The sequence below is a fragment of the Arachis ipaensis genome, chromosome B7, assembly GCF_059453495.1.
Source record: "Arachis ipaensis isolate K30076 ecotype BB chromosome B7, ASM5945349v1, whole genome shotgun sequence".
Classification (NCBI taxonomy): domain Eukaryota; kingdom Viridiplantae; phylum Streptophyta; class Magnoliopsida; order Fabales; family Fabaceae; genus Arachis; species Arachis ipaensis.
In genome coordinates this window covers 140,465,685-140,491,191 of record NC_142442.1, presented here as the reverse complement: position 1 = coordinate 140,491,191, position 25,507 = coordinate 140,465,685, and the positions used below count along the sequence as shown (strand labels likewise).

General features: G+C 32.0%; 2 protein-coding genes and 1 long non-coding RNA gene across 10 annotated transcripts in view; 2 read left to right on the top strand and 1 right to left on the bottom strand.

Annotated features, from left to right (window-relative positions):
- The window catches only part of LOC107606237 (uncharacterized), an 8,341-nt gene extending 7,788 nt beyond the window's left edge, over positions 1 to 553 (top strand). The window contains exon 5 of the long non-coding RNA XR_015892317.1: positions 43 to 553. This is a non-coding gene — a long non-coding RNA (uncharacterized LOC107606237). The remainder of the gene's footprint in view (positions 1 to 42) is intronic.
- Positions 1 to 25,507, bottom strand: part of LOC107606235 (MADS-box transcription factor 23) — a 27,712-nt gene extending 2,205 nt beyond the window's left edge. For 3 of the 8 annotated variants that reach the window (XM_021106526.2, XM_021106530.2, XM_021106532.2), the window contains exons 1-5: positions 25,380 to 25,463; positions 24,878 to 25,205; positions 11,064 to 11,144; positions 5,486 to 5,564; positions 314 to 375 (exon numbers count right to left, since the gene is read on the bottom strand). In XM_021106526.2, the coding sequence (XP_020962185.1) occupies positions 314 to 375; positions 5,486 to 5,564; positions 11,064 to 11,144; positions 24,878 to 25,059 (404 nt within the window). In that variant the 5' untranslated portion in view covers positions 25,060 to 25,205; positions 25,380 to 25,463. Of the gene's footprint in view, positions 1 to 313; positions 376 to 5,485; positions 5,565 to 11,063; positions 11,145 to 24,877; positions 25,206 to 25,379 lie in introns of all 8 variants that reach the window. The other 5 variants (XM_016308257.3, XM_088494011.1, XM_016308259.3 and 2 more) reach the window with 3 other exon arrangements.
- On the top strand, positions 18,258 to 20,118 carry LOC107606234 (uncharacterized). The gene has a single exon (XM_016308254.3). The coding sequence runs from the start codon at positions 18,885 to 18,887 to the stop codon at positions 19,860 to 19,862; it is 978 nt and encodes a 325-aa protein (XP_016163740.1). The 5' UTR covers positions 18,258 to 18,884; the 3' UTR covers positions 19,863 to 20,118.

The window sequence follows — 25,507 nt, the reverse complement described above, 5'->3', positions numbered from 1 at the left end:
AAACCTTTGTACCTTACATGTTTAACATTTGGCATATTTAAGTATCACTCTGCATTTCTTTGCGTTGAAATAGCTATGGAGAAGTAGTAAATATAATCCTCTACCAAAAACATGTCCACTGTAAAAAAGAAATGCATTTTTTTGCTGATGCCACAGCATTTTACACTCCTTGTTTGTGAGAAGGCCTTTGTAATTTTGAAAGGGTTGCAGACAACATCGTAAAAGAAACCTTTTATCCTATCAATTGGGTTTTACATGGACATTTATGAACTTATATTTAAAATAAATACATGTTGCACAGAAAAGAATGTACCGGTGACTTTCTTGCAAGTTCTGCAATTGTTGCCTTAACATTGCTGCCTCCCTTTGCCAAAACTAGAAAATAATAACCAATAAAAAAGGTCTTAGATTTTAAAGGAGAAAAAATCACTAGATACACATGCTTATGCCATGGTGTACCCGTTCATTAACTATATATATGTGATGCAAATGGTCAGGTGATTTGATTAAAATCTGCATAAATAAAAACAATAATAAAAAAAGATGAAAAAAAGATTAATTATTGATGTGGAAACTTCACAATGATATAGTAAATTGTCATATGATTGGCTTATTTGATTGAAAATGTATATTATTGAGATGAGATTGTGATTGTGATTAATTGTTCTTTATGAAAATGAGGTGCCTCTGGGTGTAAGGTGGTGCTTGTTTGGCCTTGATTTTGGACAGTGATAATATTTGGACATGCAACTTTTGTCAGATAGAACTAGCCACTTGAATGTATCTATTTGATGTGAAACTGATGAATTTGACACTTGATAGCCAGTGACTACTGTGACTAACAACTTTTAACTAACTCAGTCATTGTAAAGAGTGAAATACCCCGTGTATCATGCTAGACAAGCTGCCCTCTCCCCTATACTTCCTCTTGTAGACTCTTTCCTGATCATAATCACAAATATCTCATTTTGATTCATTCTCTCTAATCTTAATATTCTCTGAAATCTTTATATTCTTGTATTTGTTACTTGAACAATCGTCTTTTCTTCCTTTTCCATATTTTTCTTCAACATAGTGTCAAAGTGGTAACATCAACTAAGACCTAATCATATAACTATTTTTGAGTTACTAAAAGATGGATCATCTTTCTTTGTAGCCTCCTGTTTTCACATTTCTGTGATTTCTGTTTATATCTACGTCTTGCATTTTCCTGCTTGCAATCATATTTAACTCTTTTCCAGCCCAATTTCCCTTTTAGATTGATTGAAAGATTGGTTAGCTTTGTTTCATGATATTTATTATATCTGGTGGGTTTTCTTATCCTTTTTAATTCCTCATCTTAATGAATTTAATAAAAAAAAAAGTTTCCAACTAACTTCCCATTCCTTTGATTTCTTATCAAAATTTTTAGCTTGGTTGGAAGTTGGAACTCATGCTTAGCTCACTTAATCTGTTGTTGTCACTTTCTTTCAAAACAAGCATTGATTACCTAGATTTTGAAAAAATAATTGATGGAAAGGCAACCTGAACTATACATACCAATGTTCAAGCTGCTAGTTGCCATGTCTTAGGTCACCTTCACCAAAGAATGTTTTTCTAGCCAAGCTAACTGCCTTTGGCTTGTTTTTGATAGTTTGGCTAATTTATCCTTCCTTGGGTTCCCTTCATCTGTTGTTCCCTCTCTTAGCATTGGTCATCACCTGATCTGTTCCAACTTTTTCGCATTCTGTTTGTCTGAACTGTCCCTGTACACTCTGTTTGGACTTGTATTTTGGCATGGAATACTGTATCTTTGGTGCTATTTGGATCTGCTTCCCTTTGAATGGCTGTTTGTCTGTTAGGATGTTCTCTTAGGTTTTAAGTCATTGTTCTAATGATTTGATTTGTTTAAGGAGTGCTTACTTGTAATGAGCTGAGGAATGAAGTATGCTTCTACTTAAGGTTCATTGATTTATTTTAATTCTTGCTTTGATTACTTGTCATATTGGGTTAAACTTATAATCTATTTGTATTGTGCTAGAACTTGTCCGATATTTTAATTCTCTCTCTCTCTCTCTCTCTCTCTCTCTCTCTCTCTCTCTCTCTCTCTCTCCTTATAGTTTTTTAATGTAAAGAATTGGATCAAAGCTGCAGATTCAACAAGGATTTGACGCCTCTTATTAATGAAGATTGTGCACTTTATCTTGAAATGTAATATATCTCGTGCATTTTAGGAGCCAAATCCTTCAAGAACACGAGTAATATGGATATAGTGGTGAATGATAAGATTGGAGTTAGTGCCCTCTGTATAAATTCGACCCCTTCATCACTTTTGATTGCTTTGTACAAAGTCGTTTAAATACTTTCTGTGTCGTTATGGATTGTGAAATAATTCACAGGATATCTGGCCAACTTTAATCCATTTGAAATTCTGTGGTAATTGTTTACTGCTGAGCTTCATAATTAGGTTAGTTGGAATATGTAGAATTAGGAACGCAATGGTCTCAGTTATTCTATTTTTGTTTATGACCTTTACTGTTGGTTTTGGTTGTTGGGAAATGTTTCCCTGAGGTCGTTAACAATGATGATTTCATGACAGTTATTTGCAGTGAGAAGGAGATTATTTGGTCTGTAAGATGCACATTATTTTGGTTATCCAAGATCTAGTGAGAGAGCAGAGGTTTGCTTGTTTTGTCTGGGCTTTTTCATGTTTTCAGTAGTTAGTAGGAACGGTATGGTCAAAGATTTGCTTATCTTCAAGTCTTGGTTTGTTGAATAGTGCCCTTATGCATGCAGAGAGATGCACAGCCCTTGATTTATTTGAGGATCATCTGGCCTAGCGATGGTTAGGTATTCCTGAGGGTTTTGAGTTTGTTGACCTTAATGCTGTGTGTGGTTCAAGTATTACTTTGTTATTCAGATTCCATTTCCATGGAAATCAAATATACCCATGAGGAAGGTGGGAATTGAAAATGATGGTATTTTGATTTCCTGGAATCAAACTTACCTGAAAATAGCTTTTCAAACTTTGAACCAAACATGAAAATATGATATTCCCATCTTAAAATTCCTAGAAATTATTTATAATTCCCCCAACCACACACACCCTAAGTGTGCAGGGATTCCTACTTCCTATGGTATACTTTCTTTGCTTACAATAAAGGTGAGTTCTTTTCCCTATTAAAACTACATTAATATGCTATTGATGTTTTTCACCTACAGTTGGTTATTGTGTATGGGAAGATACCATTCATTTTGGTTTGTCAATTTATCAAATCCATGATTGTGAGTTCCCTAGAATCCATATTCAGACTTTGCATTACTAGACAATGGAAGGAAACAAATTAATTCATTTCAGGGACTTCTTTTGAAGTTCCTCAAGGATGATTCTTACCAGCTAGTGGATGGCTGAACCGAACCATGCTTTGTTTAAGATGCCTGAATAGCTCTTGCTTTCTAGAAAGCCTAATTTCAGAGTCAAATCATTCATAATAGGAATATGATGGTTAATGTATGCAAAATAACTTACTCATCAATAGATTTGAGTATGTTGAATCAGCTATGATGCTTTGTTCTGCAGGATATAGAGCTAGGTGATTTTAGTCTCAAGTTCCTTGACTATGCTTCCCCAATCAATAGATTCCTTGTACCTATATATCAAGATAAACGAACTAATTTTTAATGGAATTAATTTTGGAACTTGTGCATCACCAACGTAGCTTTGGTATTTCAGATGACTTTTGCTATGCATGTATTTTCCACCTTCTGCTAACAAATATGATTTCTAGATCAGGCCATTGCTTGTAATGATTTGAATTGCGGCCTGCTCCTAAAGAAGAACAACTCATCTGGTTACTGATGTGGTGCTCAGGCAGCATCTACCAATAGGATTTGAAGCATAACTGCTGAACATAGCTTAGTCCTGGTGAACTCATTATTTTCAGTTGATTGGAAGGACTGAATGATGTAGAGACAGTCATCAAAGAAAAAGTCCAAAGGAACACTGCCATTTTTGTGACAGTAGTTCTTAAATGTGCCTTTTTCTGTTGTGGATTATTGTTTCCTGAAAAAATTGGGGAAATCATTAATATTCTTTTCTTTGTCTTTTGAATCTATTTCTTACATCTGATGCATTCTTTTGTTATGTTTTCTGGTAGATCATAGACCTTTTGGGTGGCAGGATGGCTTGTGCCCTTGTTATGGTACAATACTAAAAGAGATTCTCATTTAGGTACACAAACATGGCAGCTATATTCTGAAAGGCCCTGTTGAGTTCCTTCCAGTTGTCTCATTTACGAGATATTACTGTTCAATTTTTAGGTGTTCAATTGATTGGGATACTTTGTTGCATTCTATGTATATGAGAGATTCTCCTAGCACTGCCATGGGAGTTTCTCTGCCATAGTACTAGCTAGTGTGGCAAATGGCAATGCAACATCCCATTGCCATAGCTGCCAGGTATTTGACATATAACTTGCACGATATTGAAAATGGTGAGCTAACAAGAGCCTCTCTTGTTTCCCCATATTCTTTCTTTTTGGGTTCAACATAAACCCAAAAGAACGCAATTGAAAAAAGGTCTGCAGTGATTTCAATTAGTGGATCTCTTTTACTTTGGTTTCTTAGTGTTTTTCTCTCCTTTGTAAATAGTGGGGTTTCAGCTCTTAAACCTTCAAGACTATACTGAAACTATCTCGAAGTTAACCAGACCTGCTCCATTATGAGATATATATTTTGTTTTAATTTTTCTGCTGAAAATTCAGAAAATAGCCTTCACTCTTTCCAGTACCCAAGTGAAGAAAGCAAGGAGGGAATGGAAGCAGTTAAGTCAGTTAGAGAGGCAAGTGGTAAAATAGCTCCTTCACTTTTTATTTACAGTGGAAGAGTGAAAGAAAAGTTGGAAATGGAAATACAGTGGGACCAACTATTTCAACAAATAGGGCAGCTGGAAAGGTTAGTGGAGAAGACGTGATAGAGGAATGAATTCTGTTATAGGAGAGAGGATCAAGAGTATAAATAGGAGGAATGAAGGGATTCAAAAGGGAATTTTAGACTGGGCAGGACCTTAGGATGGTGGTAGCCTCTTGAATGCTACCTTGTTCTCTACTTTCCATAATTGGTTCTTCAATCAATTTGTCATAGACTGAGAGAGTATCACTTTGATTTTGATATCCTCCAGATTCTGTGTTTCTCATTCGTTTCTACTCTCTTCCTACTCTCCCTTCTATAATTCTGCTCTCATATTCTTAATCTGACTCTGTCTCCCTGTATTCTGTTGTTTAATTTGTTCTCAGTTCTTGAACAGTGTTGCATTTTTAAATATCCAGGAAAATTATAAATAAGAAATGAAAAAATATATAAATATAAACCAATATGATATTTCTTTGTTCTAATTAAGGTTTTAATATTTTATATTTATATGATTATAATTCCTTAAGCATACTTGTAAGATCATAACTTGATAGTGAACTTGATTGCTGGCGGTGCAAGATATATATTTAAATACCTTAATCTCAGAGGTTGAACTTCCAAGGGGGTTATGCTCCTCTTTTGTTTTGTTGTATCGATCAATCACTGATTTCATGCTGACAAAGTCATCCAAATTCAAATTCTATCAATTTTGTGTTTCTGGTGACAAATGTTGAATAAAAGAAAATAACAAATTATGCAGAGGTGCATGTTGGAACACAATAATCTTATATCAGCAACTGCTGCCGCAGAATATAAATTAGAGGCCAGATTTGGCATAGATATGTTAACTGGAGTAATTTTGTTGCAAACTTGCAACACGTATGCATGTCAGGTTTTACTAATGTTGATTGCAATATATCTAATGAGTAAAAAGCTGACAACTGATTGGTTAGGGTATTCAGCAGGATTTGGGACAGGGAAGGGTTGAAACAGCTAATTGCTTAAGACACCAAGAACCAGCATCACAAATAGCCGTTACTTGAAAGTCAATGTTTGAGATGTGAGCAAAGTCGGCCAATTTGTGCAAGTCACCATCTAGCCATCTAGAGTAGAAGAAGGAATTCCTTAACACAAAGATGTCGAGAGAAGCCATCCTGTAATTTTTACCAGTGTGTTGAAATGCTACTCCTAAGGACAGTGGAATTGGCCCAGGGGTGAATAGATCCTCCTCGGGTCCCGAACATATATGTTTTGGTAGAATATCACACCGAAGACTTCCTTCCCCTGTCAGCAATTTCGCCACCAACATCTCCAGCAAAGCAATGTTAATATTGTGTGTCCTTGAAACCAAGGCTGTCAACTTCATTGAGCTAACTAACATGGTTCCAGTTAACCAAGGTCAACCTTCGACTCCCTCTATTACCATTCTAATTTCTATATGAAGTTGCGGGTTTGTTGGTCTAACTTGGCATAAACCCTGTGTTGCAACCAAATAGACTACATTGGGGGGGGGGGGGATACACAAGGATGGAGAAAAAACTGAATGGATCAAACAAACATGACATGCACAATTGCGTAATTTTCCTTTCCAAGTGGCCAATTTCATGTCCACATTGTCAATAACAATAGAGGAGAAATTTACCCTACTTGCCATGCAAAAATCATCGATAGTCTTAAGCACCATACAGAGGAAGAAAACATCAACAAACATGACTCCGAATACCCTTTTCTACCTTTGGATTATTATATTGTGGCCATCATCTTGATACATAGATAAGTTAAGTACACCGAGATATCCTTGGTGAATGTCCAGGGAAGTCCCAGATGCATCTATCATAATTTTTTCTAAGTTAATCTTGAAAGCTTTTCTGATATTGATTTATTGCTTCCCATTAAGCAACTACCCTGTAAACCACATTACACTAGTTGATCTGGTAAAAACTCCTAAAGTGATCGGAATTGTCAATTTTAGGTGTAAAGACTACAAAAGCATTCAGGGTTCAACTTGGGAAAAGCCTCCCTAACAAGCTGCCACTACTCATTCTATCTCCAAAAAATGACTGAAGAAGAAAAGGTTTGATTGCTAATCAAGCCAACTCTTTCGTAGTGACCAGCGTAAAAACACTAGAAGGATAAGGCAGAAGGATCCATTTCATTATGCTTACAAAATAGTCTTATTAAATAAGAGTTGCCGTCTAAATAGAATTTGGTTTATTACGTGTAACAACTAGGGGTGGCAATTGGTAGGGTAGAGTTTTTACAAATATGCAATATTATTATATAATCTAATGAGCATGCAAATTAAAAATTCAATACAAACAACACAATCATTCCACAAATAATTTGGAAATATCACACTGCTTGACATAGTCCATGATTGTACACTTCATCCCCTCCCAAAATGGCACTCCAATCCTTTTAAATATTTGGAAATACCCCAAATGCCCCCTGTTTTGGAGTCATGAAATTCCTTCAATATCTTTGAAATCCATTTGGAATCCTAGAAACCACAAGCCTCCCTTTGTGTAGCAGCCTTTTCTTTTCTAAATTCATATCTAGTTAGAGCTCCTTTTCCTTTTCCAAGCTCTGAATTATGCTTATGAGCTTTTCATCCCTTTGAACTTCATTCTCCAATTTCTCCCATTTCACTACATTAACCAGATGAAAAAGAGAACTGGAGTTTTTGGGAAAATGCATCTGCCACTCTATTCTCACCTTCCTCCTAATATCGGATTTCTGCTGTTAGATCAAGGAATTCTCTCAAATTCTTAAGGTCCTTAATTGGAGGCCAATCTATTATATATCCTACACTTTCTTGGGGTTGACTTTTACTCCTTTGATCGAAATGATGTGTTCCAAGTATTCCACCTTCTCTTGAGCAAAATGAAATTTCTTCCTCTTCAAGCAGAGTTTGTGCTGTCTCAAAACTTCCAACACAATTTCAAGTGCACACAATGTTTCTTTCAATCGGTACTATACCCCAGAATATCATCAAAGAACATCGTATAAATTTTCTTAAAAATAGTCTGAATACCTAATTCATCAGGACCTGAAATGTTAATGGGGTGTTGGTGAGACTGAAATCTAGTATAGATCCTCATTGAATTTCTACCTTTCTCTCCCCTTCTTAGCCCTTATGTTCTCTCTCCAAATCATGTGAAATCATACCTGTCTGCTCCTAATGCCCCTCACTCCCTGTGCCAGGTGGATAGTTAGTTAGGAAAATATTTTTATTGACACTCCATCCTTTTTGTTTTTAACTGTATTTCTTCTACTATAATAAAAGCGTATGGTAGGAGAATATTTCCTCTATTAGGGTATGAATTAGAAGCTTCTATGATTTCTGGGTATGTTACATTACACCAAGGATATTAGTGTGATATTCCCAGGTCTGAGAGTATATTCAAGTATGATGTATAAGATGTGTAAAATATGAATAGTAACAGAAATGAAAATTTGGCATTCGAGAGGCCAAGATTCTGCACTAACTCCACCCACTACTTTCCTGAGAACAATTGCATTTTCCTCTTTCTATTTATATCACTCATTCTTTCTAATAGCTTCATTAACAAACTCGGTCTCCACTCCCTCCATTAGTTATTTTTCTTTCTTCTCTGATATGTAAATTTTAGAATACGGATATTTCCTTTCTACCCTTCCACTACTCTGTTATTTGGGTTTGTAACAAATTACAATTGCTGCTTTCCAAGATGTCTCAAATTCTAGGAGGTCCTTTTACTATACTAGAACTTCAATTTGCCAACATCATTAATCTTTATTACCTTGATGCTTTTGGGTTCTACTTGAAGCTCATACTCCTCACCGTGAAAGACAAGATGCACCTGTGACCTTTTCGATAGTTAAAGTCCATAGGCTACCTTGAAGATCTTTTCCCACTTCAAATGGGTCGAAATGCCTAGGACTAAGCTTCTAGTTACTTCATTTAGCCAGGGATTTTAACCTGCATGGCTGGATCTTAAGGACTTCCACTCCAAACTTAATTTCTCTCCTTTTCTTATCAGCATATTATTTTATTCACGCTTGAGATCTATCCAATTGATATTTTAATTCGTCTAGCATCTGATTACTCTCCTTCATTAGCACCTTCACTGCCTCAATCGTGGCCTCGCTGCCCCTCTCATATACGCCTTGAACAGCATCACTCGAATCGATCCATGCTAATTGGTGTTATATCAATATATTCAGTCCAATTTAACCACTTATGCCACTGTTGTGGCTTTGTCCTTACAAAGGTAGGTTTTCACACACTTATTGATTGTCTCACATTGTTCAACTATCTCTGGGTGATAGGCTAAACTCTTTTTGAGGGAAGTGTCAATTGCCTTGAACACCTCTAACCAAAAAGCACTCATGGAAAGGGCAATCCTTATTCGAAAATTTTTTGTGGAGAATTCATGGAGAGTGACAACTCCATTACTAAAATTTTCAGCCACTTCTTAGCCAAAAAAGGGTGAGAAATGGCAAAGAAATGGTTGTGCTTTGACATTTTATCCATCACCACCATTATTGTATTCTTTCCTTCGACCTTCGGAAGTTCTCCAATTAAATCCATGGTCACATCAGACCACACATTTTCCGATATAGGCAACGACTGTAACAGTCTGGCAAGGGATGAAGTAAAATTTTTATTTCTTTGGCAAATATCACACTGCTTGACATGGTCCATGATTGTACACTTCATCCCCTCCCAAAATCGCACTCCAATCCTTTTAAATATTTGGAAATACCCCAAATGCCCCCTGTTTTGGAGTCATGAAATTCCTTCAATATCTTTGAAATCCATTTGGAATCCTAGAAACCACAAGCCTCCCTTTGTGTAGCAGCCTTTTCTTTTCTAAATTCATATCTAGTTAGAGCTCCTTTTCCTTTTCCAAGCTCTGAATTATGCTTATGAGCTTTTCATCCCTTTGAACTTCATTCTCCAATTATTCCCATTTCACTACATTAACCAGATGAAAAAGAGAACTGGAGTTTTTGGGAAAATGCATCTGCCACTCTATTCTCACCTTCCTCCTTATATCGGATTTCTGCTGTTAGATCAAGGAATTCTCTCAAATTCTTAAGGTCCTTAATTGGAGGCCAATCTATTATATATTCTACACCTTCTTGGGGTTGACTTTTACTCCTTTGATCGAAATGATGTGTTCCAAGTATTCCACCTTCTCTTGAGAAAAATGAAATTTCTTCCTCTTCAAGCAGAGTTTGTGCTGTCTCAAAACTTCCAACACAATTTCAAGTGCACACAATGTTTCTTTCAATCGGTACTATACCCCGGAATATCATCAAAGAACATCGTATAAATTTTCTTAAAAATAGTCTGAATACCTAATTCATCAGGACCTGAAATGTTAATGGGGTGTTGGTGAGACTGAAATCTAGTATAGATCCTCATTGAATTTCTACCTTTCTCTCCCCTTCTTAGCCCTTATGTTCTCTCTCCAAATCATGTGAAATCATACCTGTCTGCTCCTAATGCCCCTCACTCCCTGTGCCAGGTGGATAGTTAGTTAGGAAAATATTTTTATTGACGCTCTATCCTTCTTGTTTTTAACTGTATTTCTTCTACTATAATAAAAGCGTATGGTAGGAGAATATTTCCTCTATTAGGGTATGAATTAGAAGCTTCTATGATTTCTGGGTATGTTACATTACACCACTAGCCTTCATCCATTTTAACCCTGATAAGAGTTAGTACATAAAAGAAACTGGTGTTCCTATATTCAAACCTCATCTAATTTTCTTAGACCTTTGAAAGCCGCAATATTTTTCTGCAAAAAATTATATCATAGTCACGCTAAAGCTCCATCTCAAGTCTTGAGAGGCACCAAATCCTCATTCTCACAAGGGATCTCTGAATGAATGCTATGCTATTATCCAATTTGTTTTTCATTCTCTTGATTCTCTAGTAAAAATATTTCTGTTGAAAATTTTAGGTTTATCATTATAGTTTTTAATAAATTTTTATTATTTTAGAAGTTTTGAAAAATTATTCTCATTAAACAAATTTATTTTTAAGGTGGCCTGGCAGTTAAGAATCAAAACGGTCAACTCTGATCTCCTTTCGAAATAGGAACACCAGTACAATACAACATCTAACGAGAATATAAAATGATTAAAATGCAGAATAGGAAGTTCTTATCAATTTTTTTTACCCCTGATTTTGCATGAAGATCAATCTTGGGATGAGCTTAGAAGTTCCAATCCAACCATTCAAACTGCTAGATCTAAACGGTCTTCAAAACAAAGGGGTTTAGAATATGATGAATGAAATGAAAATAAATGTTTTGAATTGAAGGAAACAAAAAACGGTTTCAAAAATATTTGTTATGCAATTGTAAAACATAGAATATTGCTTTACTAAAGCAAGCTTTCTAATTGGGAAAGTAGTGATAATAAACAATTTTATCATTTTTTTTAAGTGTAACTGTAGTGAATACAAATTAGATCTTAATGGTTAACAATGAGTCATACAAACATAAATTCTCTCCGAAACAAACCACACCCTCAATGGTTAACAATGAGTCATACAAACATACATTCTCTATGAAACAAATCACACCCTCCTCCCAAACCAAAAAAAAAAAAAACCACCATAAATTCCCAAATATTAAACTGTTTCATAGACAAACTGTCTACAAAAGAAAGCGGGAAAAAATTGAGTCTTCTATGTCGTTTAGACATGAATATGTTATTATTTTCCAGTATATTGGTGGTAATAAAATTTGAGACAATCTCATGTAAATTACCTGAAACTCCTGTCCGTGACCTATTCTTAAGATTTTTATCTGGTCTAAGGATTTTTGTTGCTCCCATACATCTATTTTTTGCTTCCTCAGTTAATCATTCAAAAAAAAAAATAATCAAGAATTAAATGGGTAAATAAGGTGTTCAGAACTAAATTTGATCTACGAAAAACAAGTATTTAATAAAATGTTAAAGATATAATATTGGTTTCTTATAAGCCATTACGCCATAATAGCATCATAGAGTAACCCACACTCATGTTTATTTCTTTTTTAAGTCATTAACGTAAATTTTGAATATCCGTTGGTAAAAAACGAGTTACTATTCCATCTGAATTCACCTTTTGCGGGCTTTTTGGTGGGTTTTGGCGGGGCAGAACGAACTTCTCTTGACGGATCTGTCTTTTTTTTTAATTGAAAATATTTTAAGTTATAATTTGAATTATGTTCTATCTATATTTAATTGATTAGAAGCTTAAAAATGTTTAATTATATGTTAAACAAAGTTTGTTTTATTTTTACAATGTTAATTTTATTTTATTTTAAAAAACTTGGTTGATGATTATGTTTATTATATATTTAGAATTATAAAAATTTTAATATTTTTGAATTTAAAAATTATAATTTTTGTATGTCTTTAAAAATTATAAATTTATTAAAATTACTGTAAAATTATATATATTATTTAATATTTAATAATTTATTAATAAAAAATATATAAAAAAAGAATTGACATACTTAGCCTGTCAACTCGCCAATTTGCCATTAGGCAGGTTGGGAGAAAAATTTGGGAGATGATGTAACAAGCTACAACTTCACTATGACTATTTGGAAAGGTGTTGTCCCCCCAAAAGTTGAGTTGTTTGTCTGGTTTGTTCTGATAGGCAGGGTGAATACGAAAGAAAGACTGGGTTGTCTTGGAATTGCTAATCAGGATGATAATGTTTGTGTATTATGTAATAATGATATTGAATCTATCCACCACGTATTTCTTGGGTGTGAATTTAACTGGCAGGTGTAGTGCGCTTGGTTATCTGAACTTGGCAAACATTGGTCCTTTCCTGGTACTTTGAAGGAGCATTTTCTAAGTTGGCCAGGTACAACAATTAGGAAGGAGGAGCACAAGAAGTGGTTTATGAGTTTCTTTGCCGTAGTTTGGAACATTTGGTTAGAAAGGAACAGGAGGGTGTTTCAGAATAAAAAGTACAGTGCAGAAGGGATCGTTAATATGTCTCTTCTTCATTACAAAGAGTGGAAGTGTGTGGATCCCTTTTGTTGTTGATGGCAATGTCAGAGATGACGTCGGGATATTTTGGTTTAAGATATGTCTATGTGATTCCAATAGGTGTTATCTTGTCTGTTTTTTACTTACTTGCTCTACTTTTGTGCTGTTTTTTACTTACTTGCTCTATTTTTGTGTTGAGTTCATTTGTTCAAAAAAATAAAAAATAAAAAAATAAAAGAAGAAAGCTAGTCATAAGACCTGCTACGTACGCTGTCTTATTCATTTTAAAGTAGTGAAATGCAGTGTTTATAAAGATGCTATCCGCTTATCCTGTATCTCAATAATGTCTAGTTGCATTTCTGTGTGAAGTTTTGTTATTTTCCAGATAAAATAATCCATAAAAACTTAGTAGTACTCTTGTACTGAGTCAGTTTCCACTTCTGAGTTTGCCAAACCACCACAGAAGAAATTAGGTATGGTGGCAAATGAAATCACCGTTGAAACAATACAAAATTGGAATGACCGGAATTAGGGAATTGCATAGAACATTAAGTGAATCACAGGGAAATCGAAAGATATAGTTGAGATAGGAATAAAGAAAGATTCAGGGAATAGAGACACAGTACACATAATGAATACTATAATATTTAACTATTTATCTTCTATTTAGTATTTATACTATAATAGTATCTATAGAGATTTCTTTGTATTGACTGTGTATAAATGGTAGTTTGAACATTTTGCTTCTTAAGTGAATGGAAGTGTATGCGGTTATAGATTCTTTCCATTTTTGCATAGTAGAAGAGTGTTTAGGCCATTTTAGTGTAAGTGGATGGCGTGGTGTCTTAGGAAGCAAGGAGAAAAATGATTCGGCAAGGAGAAAACGTGGCTATATGATGATCGGCAAGAATAAAGTTCTCTTAAAAAACCCTAGAAAGTTGAACCAGACCCTACTGATTACATTTGTTAAATGATTGAAGTTCTTTTCCAAAAGCGAAACAATGTGAAACATCCTTAGTGGATGATTGAGGATACCACAAAGTTAATGTATCAAATAATGGCTGAACTATAGTAAAGAAATATCTAGATCATTGCTTAAATATACTAAAAACAAAGGGGGATTGTCAAATATTTGTTAAGATTTTCAGTACAGAAAAATTGCTATTGATATAATTCATTCTTTAGATTTTTTTTTAGGTAAGGTATACTTTTTGTTTTTAAAATTTATCAAAATTTTTAAAAATATTTTTGAGCTTTATTTTGTTCTAATTTTTTTTTATTTAAATTAAATGTATCTCTGACAATTAATTTTTTAAAAATTTAAACTAATTCAGTAATAACTTTACAAGAATAATTTTTAATACAAACAAATTAGACACAATTCTAATTCTGACCTCTAATTATCAAGCATTATATCTAGATTGGTGTGTCTTGAAAATATAGTTATTAAAAATACAATTAATGCAAACCAAAAATTTTTAAGATAAAATTAAATTAAAATAAAATAAAATAAAATTTAAAAATATTTTTAAAATTTTTAACAAATTTCATAGATAAAAAATATATTTTATCTTTTTTTAATTCTATATTCTTATTGTCGTTTAAGACATGCTTCAAATACAAAGTATTTAAAATTTTCTTTGCTTAGTAATTAAGAAATTCATGAGATGATATATTTGGAGCATATGAAATTACTTAAAATCGTAGTTATATCTTATATGTGTAAGAGTGAACTTAATCGACGAGGACATACATAAGTCTAATCTTACTTTAATTACTAACAAAGTCACCTATAAATTGTGTATTGTCATCCTCTAAGACAATCGTTGATTTCTGATGTAATTAAAATCTTTTAAGGGTGTTAGTTTAGTTTTCAAAACATTTATGAGATAAAATTGAAAAAAAAGTTACATTAGCCTAAACACTAACATCTGTTAGAAAAATAAAGGTATTATATAAATACAAAAATTTATTCATTATGCATTTGTTTATATTTATACAAGTTTTACATATTCTTTTACTAAAGTAATAAACTATTAGAATAATAAAACGTTTTATATTGGAATAATTGAATATTTTTTCAATAATATAATCAAACATTTTTTGAATATCAAATATGTATTTTTATACAATATAATTAATTGATATGACTAATTTTTGTGTTTATATAAAATGATTTTTTGAAAAATGTTATATCTAATGCATGACAGAAATGTCACGTCCTGTAATATATGATTTAAAGAGGTCATATTGTTCCTCAAAGTAAAGATTGGAGGTTACTCAAGTGGGTATGTCTTGTTGATCTAGTACATGCACATAGCTAACAATTGAACACTTGACCTAGCTCATAAAAGACCTACTTATCTATCAATTGTGCTGAGTTTTGGACATGAACTTAGTTACTAAATATTAGCATGTGTTTAGGTCGTATTTTTATTTGAAAAAAAAATTGACAAACTATTTCTTTCGGTTAATATTAGTTAATATTCTTTTTTTTCTTTTCTTAAATTTTTTGTTCATCCACTACTTTGTCATTTGATTGTTGGTTAAAAAAATTATTTCTCTAACAAAATCATGTTTATTTTTAATATTTTTTTTCATAATTTTATAAAAAATAAACATAAAATTTTGTATTTTATGTTTATTTTTCACAAAATTTCAAAAATAAAAAATAGAAAATATTTTTTAAAAATCAAATATGTACGTTTTTAATTTTCTTTTCTTTCAATTCTCAAGTGGCCAAGTTGATAAAACCAAAGCTAGTATTTGGATATTTAGATCAAAATAAAATTGATTGTGTTATATACAAGTGGCTAAGAATATATTGTTTAGTACGATGACTTAAGGAACTCATAACATTTTATTTGGGGAATCCTATACATATAAAAGGTATATATTCCTAGTTATTTATAGTATTTCTAACTCTAATCGAAATGAAATATCTAAAGATTAAAATCATAAATATTAGGTCATTAAAATCTTTTATGTTTAAATTAATATTAATTAATTTTTTCCACTAAAATACCAGTCTCTTAACATTTCTCCTGTTACCTGTATAGCTCTTTCTTTTCTCTTATTCAATTCCTCCCTATTTGAAACCTTATAGCTTAAACATTAACACGGTATCAAACTGGTACCATCTTTTGTGATTTGAAGAGTTGTAATGTCTCCTTTCTCTACCAACTTCATAAATTCTGGAACTCATAATATGCATAGACATTGTTACCTGCTGTAGTCTAATTTTTACTTAATGCTCTTATTTCCAAGAATAAGAAAGATATATAAAAATTGTAAAAATTACATAGAGATTAAGACATAAATTATACTATGAAATCATGGGAGAACGAAGATTAAAACAAGAGATACAAGTCTCAGAAAATTAATTTAGTTTTATGTTGGATAAATTTACCGTTAAAATTTTAGAATTGTTAAGAAGAATGATAGAGAGGTATCTAAGTTAAAAAAAAATTACATATAATTTTTATTAATTTAAAAAAAATATATGATAGAGTATCAAAAGAAGTGTTATGGAAGGTTTTAGAAAATAATAGAAAAAAATTACATATATTCATACAATTAAAGATATGTACGATAGATAGAGTTAAAATTAGTATGAAGACTCAATGTGGTGTGATATAAGAGTTTTTCATTTGTATAATATAGAACTGCACTTACTATCATCTTTAAATTTATATCTTTTTATATTGGTTTTGGAAATAGTAATACTTATTGAACATGTCCAAAAATTCGTACTATAATGTGTGTTTTTTAGTCAATGACATCGTTCTTCTGAAAAAGTAAAAAAAATAAAAAATAAAAAATTAGATTTATGGAGAGAAATTAGAGATGTATAGTTAACGCATAAGTCATAGTAAGACGAAATATATGAAATGGAAGTTTGGTCCTGAGAGGAGAAACAATAATATAAAAGTGAGAATTAGAGAAAATCTCCTATCATAAATAAAGCGCTCTAAATATCTTAGCTGTATGATATAAGATATTGGAAAAATTGATGAGTATAAAACATAGAATCTAAGTAGATTAGTAAAAATGTTAGAATACGTTTAATTTTATATGTGACAAAATATATCTTTAAAACTTAAGCATACATTTTATCACACTATTATTAGACTGACTGTATTTTATGAAACAGAATTTTAGACACAAATAGTAAGCATGAACATAAGTTAATTGTGATAGAGATGAAGATATTGAAATAGATGAATGACCACACATATATAGACAAAATAAAGAACGAAGATATAAGAAAAAAAGTTGAAGTTACACTTTTTGTTGAAAAGATTGTAGAGACTCATCTCAGATCAATGGTTTGAATGTATGAAAAGAAGATCGATAGAACATCTAATTAAAAAAAGTAGATGTACGAGATAGAAAGTAGACAGAGAATAAAAAATAAAGAAAAATTCTAAAGGACTATCAATAAAATGGTTAAATAAATTTAAGCAAAAATTTCACTATAAATATAATATATGATAGAGTTTAATTACGTTTTTTAATATATATATATATATATATATATATATATATATATATATATGGTATTTATATGGTGAATTTTAGCATGTCTATATTTATAGAGATTAAAAAAGTCATGCAAGTATTGCTAAAATTAAAGTCACATTTTTTATATTTTGTAATTTTAAAGAGCATTGCTTAATAATAAATTATTATTATTATTATTATTATTATTATTATTATTATTATTATTATTAGATTCGTGAAGAACATAGCATATATAAAATTATTGAGGACACGATAATCTTTTTAATCGTTATTTTTAAATAACAAAATTGAATATATCTTTATCAATAATATGCATAGTATAATTTTTATAGAAATTAAATTGGTTAGGTTAAAATAAGTAATTAAGAATAGAGGAATATTAAAAATATAAATGAAATGTTAATAGGTAACAATGCACCATATTTTGGACGAAAAAACCGTAAAAAAAGGACTATTTAGTCTAATTAACTAATACTTTTAATATATTAAGAATAAATAAGGAGATTCAGAATCCTAGCACTAAAAACTAATTAGAAAAAATCTGATGTGTTGAATTTAAGAGAAAAGGAAAGAATATCTACATAGTTTATGAAATAAATATCAAAATATAATATATTCCGATAATGTTTGCTTAAAAAAAGTAATGACTGATACGTGTATTAGGGTAAAATAAATACATGTTCATATTAGCATATCTGTAAATTTGGTTCCCATTCTAATAACCAAAAAGCACTGATGATTATATATAGGAAAAACACAACAAAACAACCCTAATTAATAACTCAAGTTAATTTGATAGCATGATCAAAGTGATTTTAGGGTGGTGGGGAGAACTGAAGGATGTTGCTGGCAATCCCACAGGAGAGCAGCGAAATAAAAGGATCCTTCTAATGACACCACAAAAATCCAACCAAAGAAACAAAAATCAAAAAGAGCCAGCAATCTCTCTCTCTCTCTCTCTCTCTCTCTGCTTTTGTTTTTGTTTTTGTCTTTGCAATATCTCTCAGGTTGATTGTTCCCCATCTTCCTCGAATTCCATATGATTGACGATAATAGGAAGATAGGAATAATAAGCAAAGTGTTGATTGTGTAGGTGTTTCCCCCCACACCCGTTATTGGGAATAGGGGGGGTAGGGACAAAAAACCATTTCATGCTCTTCTTCCCACCCGACTATCCCCCCACATGCCTCCTAACCACCACCCATGCTTTACATTTTTACCCCTCCACCGCACGTCCCCGCGCCGTCGCCACAACCCTCGCCCCCACTCCCCCCTCCTCTCCGGCCCTCATCTCTCCAAGTAATTCTCTCTTATTTACTTATTAATTAACCTAATACCTTTTCATATACATACATATATACACAATACAAGAAAACAAATTAATTCAAGGGGAAGGGAAGGGAGGAAAATTAATATTATTACTTTATTAGGGATTGAGAGAGATTCGATACATACAGAAGAAACCAAATTGATTGGTTGATATGTTAATGCCAACATCAAGACCGGTGAATTCTGCATTCGAAGTAGCCACGGTGACGCTCATATCGACGCTGATATTTCTGTCGGTGGTGTCGCTGTTTCTGATATTCCACCTTCAATTCAAGTCAAAATCCCTAAAGCATCTCAAGAACTTCAACTCCCTTTGGGCGGTTAGATTCCTCCTCGTCTTCCTCATCTCCCTCTGGTCCCTCTCCGAGCTCCTCCGCCTCCCTCTCATCCGCCACCTCAACCTCCGCCTCTTCTCCTTCCTCTCCGATCAAAACGACCAAGTCTCCAACCAGGTCGGCCTCTGCAAGCTCCACATCATCCTCTCCTTAGGCTTCTTCCAGCCAGCATTTCTCGTCACGCTCCTCTTCCTCTTCAACGCCTCCATTGTCACCACCGCCAAGAACCACTTCGGCACTGTCCTCTCCGTTTTCCTCACCTGCCTTCCCGTCTCAGCGGTTCATGGCATTCTCATGTTCTCCACCTCCTGGCAGCGTGCCCTACCGCCGACCTTCCGGCAGGCTCACGTGGTGGTTACCGACGCTTTCGGCGAGGACACCGTTCTCTGCACTTATCCGTTGCTGAGCAGTGCCGTATTCGCGGTGTTCGCGATTGCATATTCGGCGTGCTTCTTGTTATCTTGCTGGAACGTTTTGTCACTGGTGATCAACAAGGGGCTCAGGTTGAGGATCTACGGTCTGTCCACCGCGCTGCTCTTCGCGCTTCCTATTCAGGTAGTGGCGCTAGGGTTCACCGCCGTGTGGACGCCGGAGTCACAGCTCTACGGCGTCTTTTCTCTCGTTGTGTTCCTTGGCGCCTTTGTTTGCGCGGTTACAGGGGAGGGCTTTATGGTAATTAAGCCGATTTCGGACGCACTGGACGCCGGCGCCAGCTTCTACAGCCGGTCGGGTCCCCGTGATGGTGACGCCGGAGAGAAGGAGATGAAGGTCGCCGGAGGGGAAGACTTGGTCTAGAGGAGAGGGATCGAGGGAGGGAAGGGTACTTTGGTCATTTCGTTACTGTTTTTTGGAGGAAGGGTTTTTCTGTCATCTTAGATATTGCAGGATTTTGGTGGTGTTGCTGTTTCGTGTTCTTCTCGTGCACGTGCAGCACACGTGGTTCTCTGCTTCCCTAACCTCTAACTATGTACTCTGCTGTATCTTTTTTCTCAAAACTTTTTTTTTTTCCAATTAGTAATTAGTATTGATTGATATATGTATCTTGATTTAATTTTCTGGTGTTTATTATCTCCCTAACTCTTCCTCCTCCTATTTGAAATATATATAAAAAAAAATAAAAAATATATACTATCCATATATGACTATAATCGAATTAGCGAGTGTGCAAATCTAAATCTAAACAATTAATTAATTTACTGTCTTAAGTTTTGGTATCATTTGTTTTCCAATGAAGTTTGTAGTATCGTACAACCTAGGAATCAAATCCTTGGCTATTTATGGGGCAACACCCAATAAAGAGATTATTATTATTATTATTAATATATATATATATATATATACCGATCCCACACAGTAGAATAAAAATTTGTCGTCGATGTTGTTGCCTCCTTCAAAGCTGCATGCAACTGCACCCTGCACCAACCTTTTTTTCCTGTGTTTTTCCTACTGACGATGGTTGTCTCCAACTATCGCTTGCACCACTGAACTCGTTTTGACATCCTATTTCCATAATTATCCTCTTTTTTATTTTCGTTTGACCAATTATAAAGTTGTTTAGATGATTGAACGTCCCTGTTGTTCCGTCTAATCACATCACTCTAGCTATAGTTGATCTGCGGCTTTGTTGTGTCACCATTCCAATAATCCCTCATTAGTGTTAGTTGAATCTCTAATGCTTTTTTATTAGAACTATTTAAGACATCCATACGTTATTGTTGCATCAGTAAAAACTTTGTACTAATCTGAAGATTTTTATTATAGTAATCTAACAACATATTTATTATTTATACTTTAGACATTAATAACTAATTATTAGTTAAAAAAAATAAATTTTACTAATCTTTTAACATTACTCTTAATTATATATTCAGATTTGGTGGAATCGTATTAATTTAGATCAGGGTTTTAGTGTTATTATAAATAAATAGGACTTAATGTTTTATCACATCATTTATACTTCTATATTTTTATACTATATCTATACTTCTATACTATATAATTCATAAAGAAATTGTTGTTGACATTTTAGTAAAATTATAAACCACTTTTCATCTCAACTAATTTAATCTTTATTATTTTTATATATATAATACATAAATAAATTAATCAATAAACATATTAGTAGCTGTTAATATACTAGTATTACTTAAAAGTGTTATTTATACACTTTTTATTCCCTCTTTTCTTTCATATTTTTTATTTGTCTATTTAAAATTCTCAATTTTCTAAAAAAGTAGTTTTTCTTTAAAAGAATAAATTATCACAAATACAGGATAAGATTAGGAATCAATTTTTTCCTATTAATAAATCGTTATTTTTCTTTTGAATTTTATCTTCTTTCTCTGTATTAGTAATTCAAACTCTTAATTCTTACTCATTTTCTATTTGTTGACAGATAAATGAAAAGAAAAAGAAAACGTTAGTTCCTTAGCAAAACCACACATATTTAATTTAAGCAAGTAAATTAATATCATCACACAGCTCTATCAATATATAACCAACAACATGAGGACTAAACTAAAATCTCATATACTACCAAAACGGCTACACCTTTACTAACAGACTGATCTTTGTAGCTTTATTTAATTACTAATTTAATTGGACTAACTGCTAAAGCATTTAAGTTGTTATGATTCAAAATATCACATATAACTTGATCCAGAATCTTACAATAATAAATATATAATTATTTTTTAATTAGATACATATATCATTTAAGTTTAATTGCTCTATAAATTTTTATAATTTTATCAAATTTTAATTAAGTCCTTGTAATTTAAAAAATTATAATTGAATCCTTATATTAAATAAAAATCTGTAATTAAATTTTTATTAATTATTATCTTTCAAAAAACATACAATAATTCTAGAATATTTGTTTTTAAAATATTTTTTAATTTATTTTATATATATCAAACATAAAAGCGAATATTTTAAAAGAATAATTGTATTTTTACAAAAAAAAAATAGTTAGAAAGAACAACCTAGTTGAAACTTTTAATCTATCATAAAAATTTAATTATAAATTTTTAAATTATAAAAATCTAATTAAAAATTTAATTAAAATATAAAAACCAATAGAATAATTAAATCTTTAATCTATTATCAACTAATACAAGACCTTTTTATCACTTGCAAACTTGAAATCTAACTATCATGATCTTCGTAATTCATTATGTATATTTGGAATGACCTTTTTCGTTTTTCCTTTAGTTAAGGACCTTTTTCTTTGTGTAAACTGTAGTATTTTGTTTTTATTAATGCACTGTACTTCTAAACATTTTTAGTTTAATCTTGTAGGTGAAACTCCTCCGCGGCGGCGTTGAGAAAGAAATTAATTACGTTTTAGGGTGTGTTTGGGATTCACGTTGGAGAAGAAAGAAGCTCGTTTGAGTGTCTTGAACGTCCCACTTTTATGTTTGGTAATTTGTTAGAATTCTAAATCCAGAAGTGCTTTCACGTTGAGAAAGTTGATTACCGTTGGAGGAATTAAATGAAAAATTTATTTCTTTTCTACCAATCCTACCCTCTATTCTCTTCTATAAAAAGGATGCAAATAACCATAACTTTCACAGTAGTTTTTCGTTCATTTGTTGTGTATGTTCTTTGTTCTGAAATTTTTTTTTTCTATTAAAATTTTTCAGATATGTTTCAATCAATGCCAAGATAAAAAATTTAATTATTTTTTATTATTTTTAGTACTCTCTTTCATATTTTGATTTTTATATTTTTTATTGTATTTTTTTATTTATACAATAAATATTTTTTATATTATTTTTTTAGTATTTTGATGTTATTTTTTTAGTGCTTTATTATATTTTTATTGTATTTTTTTATTCATATGACAACTATTGTTGATATAAATTCTTATTTTTATTAATTTTTATTATTTTTTGTTTATATAAATTCCTTTTTTTCTATCCTTTATTGGACTATATTTATGTTGTGTATAAAATTTTTTATTTTTTATTTTATTTTATTCATATCAATTTTATTTACTTCTTATTGTAATTTTTTTGTTCATATGATACATGTTGTTGGTTGTAATTATTATATACTATGTTTGATATGAAATTTTTTTCTTTTTTTTTTGTTTTTATTGTATTTTTTATTGTATTTTATTTTATTTTTTATTATATACTAAATATAAATAACAAAAGAGCCATAAATAATAAAAATGTATATTCCAAAATGATATAAATTAAAGAGTAATAAAATACTAAAAAGATTATAGAACATTTTCTTTTTGTTTGACATTATAGAATGTATAGTACGTACTCTCTCTTATAATTTTATTTTTTATTGTATTTTTTTCTCAAAAGATAGATATTATTTTATTATTATAAAATAATAATGTTTATTTATATGATAAATATTTTTATTATAAAATAAATTACTAAGATCTATTCAAATATCTAAAGTAAAATGATAGGATAATATAAAATATTATTTAAATTGATGTCTCTTTTAGTAATTTTTTCTCTAAAAGTGATTTTGAGTAGCAAAATCCAAATAACATTTATTTTACTATAATCTATTTTAATATAAAGATTGCCAAACATAAATCACGTTAACACAAACTTACTTTTCATCAAAATTAAGTTTGCAAAATCAATTCTATGCAAATTCTCGTTTGCAAAAACTATAATCCAAACACACACTTAGTTGATACGGCAGCAATGTAATTAATTACCTTACTCTAAGGCCTAGGTTTCTGCTATTGCTATTGCCTATTGGACTAAATAGTTCTACTTGTAATTTTATTATATCAATAAATACCTATTTTTATTGGAAAATGCATGTTTCGTACAAAAGAATCTCTAAAATCGCCTAAAAAAACTTGAAACAAACCTATAGGTTTATTTAGTTATTTATACATTTAGAAAATGACAGTTGCATATTTAAATTGATATTCAATTCATTTATTTATTAAATTTAACAGAAGATAACTAAAATTAAATTAGTAATATAATAGATTGGGTTGATAAATTAAATGTGAAGCACATATTCACGGTTATAAATATCATTTTCTTTGTATTTAAATATTTAATCCGTAAAAATATAGATTGGGTAGATAAAAGTATAATATATATCCATAGCTATTGTTCATCATTTTTCTTAGTATTTAGTACCTAATTAACCATAAGAATGGACAATCCTCGAGCGAACTCAAACCTATTTCTCCAACACTCAGATGAACTTGAATAACTTCCAGCACAAGATATAAAATCAGGAAATAATCTCACATCGTGCTGTTAATCTGTGACGCCAGTTCCCAAAATCTTATGATCATCATCTAATATATATATTGCATATCTGCCATTGTTGTTCACAATGTCTGGTAGCTTGACCATCATGAACATTTCGTTCTGAGCTGCACGCACATATGCCACAAAAAATAGCCAATAGGATCGGAGGATTTCAGTCTCCAATCTTAGCTTCCTCTTCCAAGTGACGCAAGAAAACTACACCGTCCTCAAGCTATACCGTTGCAATTTCTCAAACTAAGACTAGCATATACGTAACTCTCACAAAACTAAGTTCAGATTACGAATTTCAAAATAGCAAAGTTCTCACTCACACCTAATAACAGATCAAACTTTTCAATTGCTACTTCGCTAGCACTAACTGTATCCTAAAGTCACGCGGATTTTACCATAACAGAGAAAACCACTACGCTTGCGTTCGGTTACGAATTAGTTATGCAACAACGCATTCAGCACTCAGAATTCAGCAACAAACACAATGCACATATATGAACACAGATATAGAAAACTCAAAACCATAAGATCTGAGAGATTAACAAGCACCTGGAACTGGCGTAATCATAGAGTTTTCCGGTGCTGGAGAAGATCGCAACTCCAACCTCAGCATCGCAAAGAATCGAAAGCTCCTTCGCCTTCTTCAGCAAACCGCTTCTCCGCTTCGAGAACGTTACTTGCCTACTCGTCGAGTTATCGATCCTCCTTATCACGATCTTCCCTCTCCCCATGGATTCCAAGTCAAAACCCTAGCTACCTCGATCCTACCGAACCAGAAGAAAAAAATCGCTACTCCTACGAACAGATCAACCACCGCAGCTTCAATTTCCGAAGAAAAATGCGATAATAGAGAGCTTAACAAAGTAATAAGAGGAAACTGCAAGGAGAGAAGAGTCTCCATTATTTCCTTTCAGAGTTCAGCCTACTACTGTGTTTAGATGCAAAGAGTAGATGACGGAAAATGAAAGAGAAAATATCTGATTGATTTTCCGATAAAAAAGGAATCTTATAAAGGATAAAAAAAATGAAAAAGAAAAAGGAGAGAGATTACTGTGGACGCTTGGGTTCTTGTAAGAGACAAAGGAAGGCTCTGCAAGTTGTACTGAAAAACTGCCTGAGATGGAAGGAAGGGATAGCTATATAAGGAAAGTATGGAAAAGAGGTTTGGGTGTGTGTGAG

Coding starts and splice junctions, on each gene's coding strand:
- LOC107606234 (XM_016308254.3), top strand. CDS start 18,885: ATGTTAATGCCAACATCAAGACCGGTGAATTCTGCATTCGAAGTAGCC.